The 10671-nt window shown below is 35.4% G+C and overlaps 1 protein-coding gene across 1 annotated transcript; it reads right to left on the bottom strand.

The window, feature by feature from the left end:
* Positions 1 to 622: 622 nt before the first annotated feature.
* LOC139849716 (uncharacterized) lies at positions 623 to 967 on the bottom strand. The gene has a single exon (XM_071839346.1). The coding sequence runs from the start codon at positions 965 to 967 to the stop codon at positions 623 to 625; it is 345 nt and encodes a 114-aa protein (XP_071695447.1).
* Positions 968 to 10671: the final 9704 nt, after the last annotated feature.

Below are 10671 nucleotides of genomic sequence, written 5' to 3' on the forward strand. Positions count from 1 at the left end.
CACTATATGAATGATTATTTTTGTCTCTATGCATGGGACGTATGTTTATGAGAAATGAAAATCTTGTGGTCTATTAAAATGACAGAATGAATGTTTATGATAAACTAATGAACTCACCAACCTTTTTAGTTGACACTTGAAAGCATGTTTATTCTCAGGTATGAAAGAAATCTTCCGCTGTGCATTTGCTCATATTAGAGATATTACTTGGAGTCATTCATGACATATTTCAAAAGACGTTGCATTCGAGTCGTCGAGTTCATCAAGATTATTACTAAGTCAATTATAGTTGGATATATTATGAAATGGTATGCATGCTGTCAACTTTCGATGTAAAGAAAGTTTGTCTTTTAAAAACGAATGCAATGTTTGTAAAATGTATCATATTGAGGTCAAGTATCTCGCGATGTAACCAAATGTTATTGTATTCTTTCTTATGGATTAGGACGGGTCTTTACACTTGGTCCAAATCTAGGTTAACTTACTTAAATGCCCAATATGCCCTATGCTCAAACTCCACCGGGAGGTGACATGCTTTCCCATAAACCAATCTAAAATGTGTTGTGCCAATAGGGGTCTTGAATGCGGTCCTAAATGCCCACAAGGAATCGTCAAATTTAGTTTACCAAACCTTAGGGTTATTATTGACTGTTTTCTCTAAAATCCTCTTAAGCGCCCAATTCGTGTTCTCCAGTTGACCACTCATTTGCGGGTGGTATGGAGTTGAGATCCGGTGTGTTAACCCATATTTCTCTAACACTTTCTCTAAAAAATTGTTCGAAAAATGAGTACCTCTTTCCGAAATAAAAGCCTCTGGGATTCCAAACCTAGCAAATAATCCTTTTAAAAACTTGAACACAACCCTAGCCTCATTAGTAGGCAAGGCCTTTGCCTCGCCGCATTTTGACACGTAGTCAACCGCTACAAGTATATAATTGCTTTGGTTGGAGCTAGGGAAGGGCCCCATAAAGTCTATCCCTAAACATCAAGCACTTCGCAAATTTGGATCCCAGTTTAGGGCATCTCATCCCGTTTGGAGATGGATCCCAAACGTTGACATGCATCACATTAACTCATGGGCATCCTTAAACATCGTGAGCCAATAAAATCCCTAGTAAAACACCTTTTTGGCTATGTGACCCGGCCCAAAGTGACCTCCCGTGGACCATTTATGAAATTCCTCAAGAATTTCCCGCGCTTCTTGACCAAAGACACATATTCTAATCACTTAATCCTCCCTAATTCTAAAAAGATCTGGGTACTCCCAAAAATAAAACTTTAGGTCCGAGAAGAATTTCTTTTTTTGTTGATAAGTGTACCATTTTTGGAGCACACCCGAGGCAAGGTAATTAGCAAAGTCCGTAAATTAGGGTCAAGGTCAATTTTCATTAAATACTCATCGGGAAAAGTGTCCTTAACCAACGATGTATCAAGTTGATCCAAGTTAGGATTCTAGAGTCTTGAGAGATGGTCCCTCGCTAGGTTTTTGGCCCCTTTCTTATCTCTAATCTCAATATCAAACTCTTGGAGTAAAAGTACCCACAGAATGAGTTGGTGTTTAGCATCTTGCTTTGTAAATAAATACTTAAGAGCCGAATGGTCGGTATAGACTATGGTCTTGGACAACACTAAGGAAGCTCGAAATTTATCGAATGTAAACACAACTGCAAAAAGTTCCTTTTCAGTGGTTGTGTAATTAATTTGAGCGCCCAAGAAAGTCTTACTAGCATAGTAGATTGGTTGAAAATGATTGTTAATTCTTTGGCCAAGAACCACCCCAAGTGCATAATCACTTGCATTACACATTAGCTCAAAAGGTTCATCCCAATTGGGAGATACAAGAATGGGAGCTTGTGTGAGCCTTGACATGAGAAAGGCAAATGCTTGCTTACCATCATCATCAAAGACAAAGGGTTGGTCCTTTTCTAAAAGATTTGTCATAGGTCAGGCAATTTTGGAGATTTCTTTTATGAATCTCCGGTAGAAACCCGCATGACCTAAGAAACTTCTTATGGCCTTGACATTGTTTGGCTCGGGTAGATCTTTGATCACCTCAATCTTAGCCTTATCTACCTTAATGCCATTACATGATATTGTATGACCTAAAACAATGCCCTCCTTTACCATGAAGTGACACTTCTCCCAATTTAACATAAGATTTGACTTTTTGCACCTAATGAGCATTTGCTCTAGGTTTGCAAGACACAAGTCGAATGAATCCCCAAAAATGAAGAATTCATCCATAAAGACTTCCATACTTGTCTCTATCATGTCATGGAAAATGGCCATCATTAATCTTTGGAATGTACCGAGTGCATTGCACAACCTGAATGGCATTCTCCAATAGGTAAATGTGCCAAATGGACATGTAAAGGTCGTCTTGTCTTGGTCACTGGGGTCGATAGGTATTTGAAAATATCCCGAAAGCCATCTAAAAAGCAATAAAACTCCTTGCCAGCTAGTCTCTCTAGAATTTGGTTGATAAAGGGCAAAGGAAAATGGTCTTTTCTGGTTGCATCATTTTTTCGCCTATAGTCAATACAAACTCTCCACCAGGTCACCGTTCGAGTAGGAATAAGTTCATTCCTATCATTCAAAACAACGGTGGTGCCACCCTTTTGGGTACCACTTGCATCGGGTTTATCCAAGGGCTATCCAAAATTGGATAAATCAACCTCACATCTAAAAGCTTAACCACTTCCTTTTTGACCACCTCCTTCATATTAGGATTTAAACTCCTTTGTTTTTGCACGACGGCCTTGTACTCATCCTCTAGGAGGATCATGCTAGTACAAAAGGAAGGGTGTATCCCTGGGATTTTCATAGTCTTCCATGTAATTGCCTTCTTATGATTTTGTAGAAGGGATATCAACCTCGTTTTTTGGTCATTGGTGAGTCTCGAAGAGATAATCATCGGGAGTTTTGATGCCTCATGAATATAGGCATACTCCAAATGAGGAGGGAGTTCTTTTAACTCTAAAACAGGCGGGTCTTCCAAAGAGGATTTGATGCGGAACTGATCTTGATCAAGATCTTCAAAGGGTTCATCCTCCTTGGTGATATTCTCTTCATTTCCATCGAATGAAACCTTCATTAACTCGTCAAATTCACTTTTAGTGTCAAAATCATTGCTCTCACCCAATGGATTAAAACCCGTGGTGTCGACATCGAACAACTCTTGTAATTCCTCATCTACACAATTATCAATAACATCAATTCTATAGCAATCCTCATCATCGGTTATACTAGGCCTCTTCATGGCTTCCCTAATGTTGATGACAACCCTTTCGTCCCCCCACACCAATGTTAAGTTGGTTTCTTTGAACAAGGATAGAAGTATCTGCAGTGTTCAAGAAAGGTCGTCCAAGAATAATGGGGACTTGGGTGTCCTCTATATCCAAAATCACAAAGTAAACCGGAAACACCAAAGTCTCAACTTTGAGCAAGATGTCCTCGGCTATACCCATTGGAGTATCAAACGTTTGGTTGGCAAATTTAATTTCCATCCTTGTTGGTTTAAGGTCTCCAAGCCCAAGTTTAAGGTATAAGAAATAGGGTAACAAGGTCACACTTGCTCTAAAATCTGCTAATGCATCATATACATCCAAATCCCCCACACTACATGGTATAACAAACCGCCTTGGGTCACCTAACTTAGGAGGTAGCTTGTGCTTTTTCAAAATAGTCGAACATTCTTCAAAGAGCAATGTGGCCAATACCTCCTCATTTTTGCCCTTAGAAGAGATAAGATCTTTTATAAACCTTTTGTAGTTTGGCACCCTTTGAGCACTTAAACGAGTGGCAAGTTAACGCTTATTTTCTTGATCATGTTAGAAAATTTCTCATATTGACTTGTGAGTTTATCCTTCCTCAATGCTTTCAGATAAGGAACTGGTTCCTTGCAAACCTTTTTTTAATGAACCTCCACACTTTGTACCCTTTTCCCCCAAAGAATCTCCTTTTTCAACCCTTGGCTCTTGTGGCCCTTCTTCTTCAACTTCTTGATCATTGGTTGGTTCATTGGTATGTGTTTCGGCAGGTGTAATGGGTTTTTGTGGTTTAGGTGTAGGAGTTGGTTCATTGAGTTTCAAACCACTTCGGGTTGAGATAACATTGACATGATCAGTTCGGGTTTGGCCATTGTTGTTGTTTGGGTTGACTTGTGTATTGGTTGAAAGAATACCTGGTGGTCTCTCCGATAATAGGATTACAAATCTTCCTAAATCACGTTCCAAGTTTTGAATTGAGGTTTGTTGATTTTTCCTTTGTTGCTTGATTAACTCATTCTCTTGTTTCAATAAAGCTTCATTAGTTTCCGCCTTTTTCATATAACTCATTAGCATATCCTCAATGGGTGGCTTCCTCTCTACTTGTTGTTGAATGGGTTGTTGGTATTGGTTTTGGTTGTAACCTTGCTTTTGGGTTTGGTTGAATTGTTGTTGGTTGAAATTTGGGTAAGGTTTAACCTTGATTTTGGTTGAAGTTATTGTTTCGGTTGTTGTTGTTGAATTCGGGTGGTCGGTTCCCTTGAAGATTGAAAGATACTTGCTTTTGACCTCCTTGGTAGCCTTGGTTTTGGAAATTGTTGTTGTAACCCGATGAATTACCTCGTTGGAAACCCGTGTTTACTTGATAAGCTTGGTTCCCTGGAATGTCACTACTAGTCAAGTCTCCTTTCCTCATATACCCCGCATAGTTAACTTGAGCCTCGGTCATCATTGGTAAATTATCGACATTGACTTAGGTAACTTGATGGCAATCTTTAGTAAGGTGAGGACCCTCACATCTTTCACATCCCACTTGCATTGCAACAACTGTTTGTTGCAACTTTTTGATATCTTTACCGAATATTTGGAATTGATTTGACAAGGATGCTAGAGTAACTCCTCCATACTCCTCACTATCGACATTTGAAACAGTTCATCTTGGGCACTCTCTCCCTGGTGGAGTCCATTGAAAAGTATGAATGGCCATGTCCTTCAATAATTGCTCCGCCTCTTTAGGTGTTTTGTACATGAACACTCCTTCTGCGGAAGAGTCAAGGATAGCTCTTGTTTGCTCATTGATACCCTGGTAAAATATATGAATTTTCTCTTTCTTGCTCAAACCGTGTTGAGGACAAACTCACAACAACTTCTTTAATCTTCCCCATGCGTAATGTAAAGATCCCTCGCTTCTTTGACTAAATGTGTTGATTTCCATTTTCAAACGCTCCACTTTTGTCGGTGGATAGAAACGATGTAGAAACTTTTCACTTTGGAAAGTAGAAATCGAACCCGGTGGTTTATTCTTAAGCCAATCCTTAGCATCTTCCGTAACCAAAAAAGGGAATGCACTTAACTTGAAAGCATCCTCGGACACCCCATTATACTTATACAAATCACATAACTCGTTGAAAGCGTAAAGATGATCATATGGGTTTTCTTGCATTGTCCCCCGAATTGAACATCTTTTAATAAGGTCATGAAATTTCCCTCGATCTTCCAACTATCGGCCGTGATTGGAGGCCTATTAATAGAAGGTGCAACTGTCGGTGGTGCAAAGAGTCTAGTGTTCCACATTGGAACATCATTAGGATCCGCCATCGGTGGTGGAACTTGAGGAACTTGAGGCCCTACCCCAAATGGATTTTCTCCCTCCGTATCGACGAAATACAAAGGCAACACTTCATAATTAGATCTAATAACCGTTTCGTCCCTTGATTGATAATAACCGTGAATTTCTTTCTAGAGCTTGGATAGTGGATTCTCACAAATTTGATCCTTGTTGGACCGCAATTTCATACACCACCTAACCTAGATCACAAAACAAACACAAAACATTTTCCGCACAACAATATATAATAAACAAGAAAAGTAACATTTGTAAGAATAAATTCTCATAAAATGATCGAACAACTACTAGAAAATATCAAAATCCAATTAAAACACCACTCCTCGGCAGCGGCGCCAAGAAGTTTGATGTTGTGCAACAAATACTCTTAAATTAATAACATGATTCAAACACTACAAATAAGCACACACAACTAACGAACAACTAGGTCCCAGTCATTATAGCACTTTTCATGTAAGCATTCAATTCAAGTTCGTCCCAAGAGAGTAGGTCAATCAAATATTGAAACTAATAATTATCCTAGTGATAATGCTAAAAACGAACATATATTTCATAGCATTATCCCTCAAGAAAGACAAGCTTTTAGTTGCAATTGTTCTATTTACAAATGATATTCGTTTAAATAATAAAAGGTGAAGACAAAAGACAGATTCGACGAATTAAAGACGGAAACAACCAAAAAGCTCAAAAGTATAAAGTACAATCAAAGAGGTTCCAATTATTGATGAGAAACGTCTCAAAATTACAAGAGTACAAGCCGCAAAACACAAAATACAAGATATTAAATTGTACGCAAGGACATTCGAAAATCCGGAACCGGGACCAGAGTCAACTCTTAATGCTCAACGCAAGGGACTAAAAATTACAAGTCAACTATGCACACAAATATAATATAATATTTAAATAATTCTATAAATTATTTATATATTTTATATTATATTAAATACCGTCGGCAAGAAAGAAAACAAAGACATGTGAACTCCCCCAGCTGGCCATGCGATCGCATGGCCTGGAAGAGTAAAAACCATGCTATCGTATGGCCCCAAGTATCAGGCCACATCTATAAATTTCGCGTGTTTTGGCCAGTTTTATATATCTTTTTCTCTATCTCTCTCACGTATATATATATTTATATATATATATATATATATATATATATATATATATATATATATATATATATATATATATATATATATATATATATATATATATATTATATTTTAATTTTAATTTTAAATTCTAATAATAAGGGTATGTTAGCGAATGTTGTAAGGGTGTAAGTCGAAATTCTGTCCGTGTAACGCTACGCTATTTTTAATCATTGTAAGTTATGTTCAACCTTTTTAAATTAATGTCTCGTAGCTAAGTTATTATTATGCTTATTTAATGCCGAAGTAATCGTGATGTTGGGCTAAATATTAAAATTGGGTAATTGGGCTTTGGACCATAATTGGGGTTTGGATAAAAGAACGACACTTGTGAAAATTAGACTATGGGCTATTAATGGGCTTTATATTAACTAAATGATACCTCGTTGATTTAATATATAGACTTATAATTTGACGTATTTATATATAACCACATACGCTTGACTGGGTACGGTGGGCGGGATATCTATAAATACCAATAATTGTTCATTTTACCGGACACGGAACTGGATTAATAGTTAATAGACTTGTTGAAACAGGGGTGGATTACATTCAAGGGTAATTGGTGTAATTGTTAACAAAGTAGTAAAACCTTGGTTTACACGCAGTCGATAACCTGGTGTATTCATTAAACAAAGTATTAAGACCTTGTTACAATTCGAATCCCCAATTAGTTGGAATATTTGACTTCGGAAATAAGAATAATTTGACGAAGACTTCCGTATTTTATGATTATGACTGATGGACTATTATGGACAAATCTGTATGGACATATTGAATAATCCAGGACAAAGAACAATTAACCCATAGTAATAAACTAAAATCAACACGTCAAACATCATGATTACGGAAGTTTAAATAAGCATAATTCCTTTATTTCATATTTAATTGCACTTTTAATTATCGCACTTTTATTTACTGTCATTTTATTTAATTGCACTTTTAATTATCGCAATTTTATTTATCGCACTTTTATTTATCACAATTTCATTATCGTTATTTACTTTACGCTTTAAATTAAGTCTTTTATATATTTAATATTTTACATTAGGTTTTAACTGCGACTAAAGTTTTAAAATCGACAAACCGGTCATTAAACGGTAAAAACCCCCTTTTATAATAATAATACTACTTATATATATTTTTGTATTTTTACAATTATAAGTTAAAAACATAGCGTTAAACTTGGCTAGAGTTCCCTGTGGACGAACCGGACTTACTAAAAACTACACTACTGTACGATTAGGTGCACTGCCTATAAGTGTTGTAGCAAGATTTAGGTATATCCACTCTATAAATAAATAAATAACTTGTGTAAAATTGTATCGTATTTAATAGTATTTCCTTATAAAAATATAACTATTTTGTATACACCTCTACGCACATCAAGTATTTTTGGCGCCGCTGCCGGGGACACTAAAACGCCAAAAGTGCAACGCTATATATATATAAAAAAGATTTTTAGTTTACCTTTGTAAAAATACGCTTTTGTAAAAATACGTTTTAGATATTAAAAATTCAAAAATACAAAAATATAAAAAGAAAAACAACATATATATATTTTTAAGAGTTTATTTAAAATATATAAAATTATAAAGTTTTTATTTAAAAAAATTAAGTTTTTATTTAATTTTTATATATATTTTGTATAAACATAAAACAAAAAAAAAACAAAAAAAAATAAATATAAAAACTCTCGGGCCCGAACACTGTTGCAGCCCAGAATTGTGGTCCAGATCCAAGAGTCATGCGATCGCATGGCTTGTATGAACAAAACTCATGCGACCGCATGATCAGCCCTGACACTCCAGGTTTGACCTGATTACAGCAATAATTACGGAGTATATTATTATTAGTATTATTATTAAAACCCTAATTAGGGTTTAGTTTTAATTGTTTAGTTTAGTTTTATTATTTAATTTGTATTATTAAGTTTAATTAGTTTTTATAAGTATATAAAATTAATAGTTTTATAAAATAAATAATATAAAAATAATATTTTTATAAAAATTGTACTTTTTACAACTTTAAGTTTATTTTTTATATTTTGTATCTTTCTATTTGTTTTAGCGTAATATTTGTATTTTTCGTTAGTACTTAGTTTTAAACTTTGTATTTTGCCATAGTTATTTTTATTTCTAGACTCTTAGGCTTTGACGTAAAATCCCTTAAGTGCTTTTTCTTTAGACCAAGATTTAGGTGCTTTAGAATTTTGCGACGCCGTTTTTATAAATTTTAGTACTTTTTAAGTTTATACCGTTTTAGGATATAGAATTTATTTTAAGCTTTAATATTTTTAGACGTAACTTTTAATTTTTAGTTTTTAGACTTTTAAGTTTCGACGAGCTACGTTTTTTTTATTATTTTTCGACCTTTTATTTTTCGAAGTTTTTCGACGCGCTTTTTTTCTTTCTTATTTTTCGCCACTCTAGTTTTTAGGACTTAGATTTTTTTTTCTATTTCTTCTCTAAATTTCTTTAAATTTCAACGAAAAATTATTTTAAGTGGTTAAATTGATAGACATCCAAATTTTCTGATTCGTAGTAATAGTTGGATTTGTTAGTGGCTGAGTTGTGAGCTTCCGATTTAAAGGGTTCTGGCTCCCTGCTGCATCTATTGGCTATTCGAAACGTGGAAAAAATCAGAAAAGTCTATTAAATTGATAACTTAAATAATTTTTATCTTTTATAACTAATAGGATATTCAGTGAATGCACCGAGCAAAACGTTCATCACCTTTTGTACGTTCACCACCTGTAACCAGATCAAGACATCTAGCAAATATTGTCGCCGTTGATTTTTCTTTAGAATCGTCATCAAGTCGACCAAGTACTCCAATTCAAATTTCTGATAATCCATTTTTTGAACCCGACCTCACAATTGAGAATCCGGAGGATATTCAGGGACAATTCAGAGATACTGAACCATTAATCTTTCCTTCGAAATCACCAATCATTCAAACAGAGATTGTTGAGGAACAACCCATTAAATCAGAATCCCTTAGTGATTCAGATTCAACAAATTCAATCATGGAAAATCTGGAACCTCTAAGTATGGAAGACCGAATGCAAGCTAAATGCACTGGCCAAGGTCACGCAATTACTCAACCAGACATTAATGCGCCAGATTATGAAATCAAAGGACAAATTCTACACATGGTGACTAATCAATGCCAATTTAGTGGTGCGCCGAAGGAAGATCCAAATGAACATCTTCGTACCTTTAACAGGATTTGTACTTTATTCAAAATAAGAGAAGTGGAGGATGAACAGGTATATCTCATGTTATTTCCCTGGACTTTAAAGGGAGAAGCCAAAGATTGGTTAGAATCGTTACCTGAAGGGGTGATTGATACATGGGATGTTTTAGATGAAAAATTTCTTAAACAATTTTTTCCAGCATCTAAAGCCGTAAGACTTCAAGGAGAAATTGTTACGTTCATACAAAAGCCAAATGAAACTCTATATGAGGCATGGACCAGATTTGGAAAGTTATTGAGAGGATGTCCGCAAAATGGTTTAGACACCTGTCAAATAGTACAAATATTCTACCAAGGATGGGACATCACTACAAGGAAAGACATCGATATAGTAGCTGGTGGTTCCATTATGAAGAAAATAGCAACTGACGCTTACAAAATTATTGATAACACTGCTTCCCACTCACATGAGTGGCACCAAGAAAAAGATATCGTTAGATCATCTAAAGCAGCTAGAGCCGATTCTAGCCATGACTTAGATTCCATTTCCGCAAAGATAGATGCTGTCGAGAGACGAATGGAAAAGATAACTAAAGATATTCACTCAATACGAATTAGTTGTGAGCAGTGTGGAGGACCACATTTGACAAAAGATTGTCTCAGTATTGAACTAACAATGGAACTAAGAGAGAATGTTTCATACATGAAC

Source organism: Rutidosis leptorrhynchoides, chromosome 5 (genome assembly GCF_046630445.1).
Source record: "Rutidosis leptorrhynchoides isolate AG116_Rl617_1_P2 chromosome 5, CSIRO_AGI_Rlap_v1, whole genome shotgun sequence".
NCBI lineage: Eukaryota > Viridiplantae > Streptophyta > Magnoliopsida > Asterales > Asteraceae > Rutidosis > Rutidosis leptorrhynchoides.

What these genes read in the sequence shown, in the direction of transcription:
- LOC139849716 (XM_071839346.1), bottom strand. Translation starts at nt 967, where the DNA reads ATGGGGCCCTTCCCTAGCTCCAACCAAAGCAATTATATACTTGTAGCG.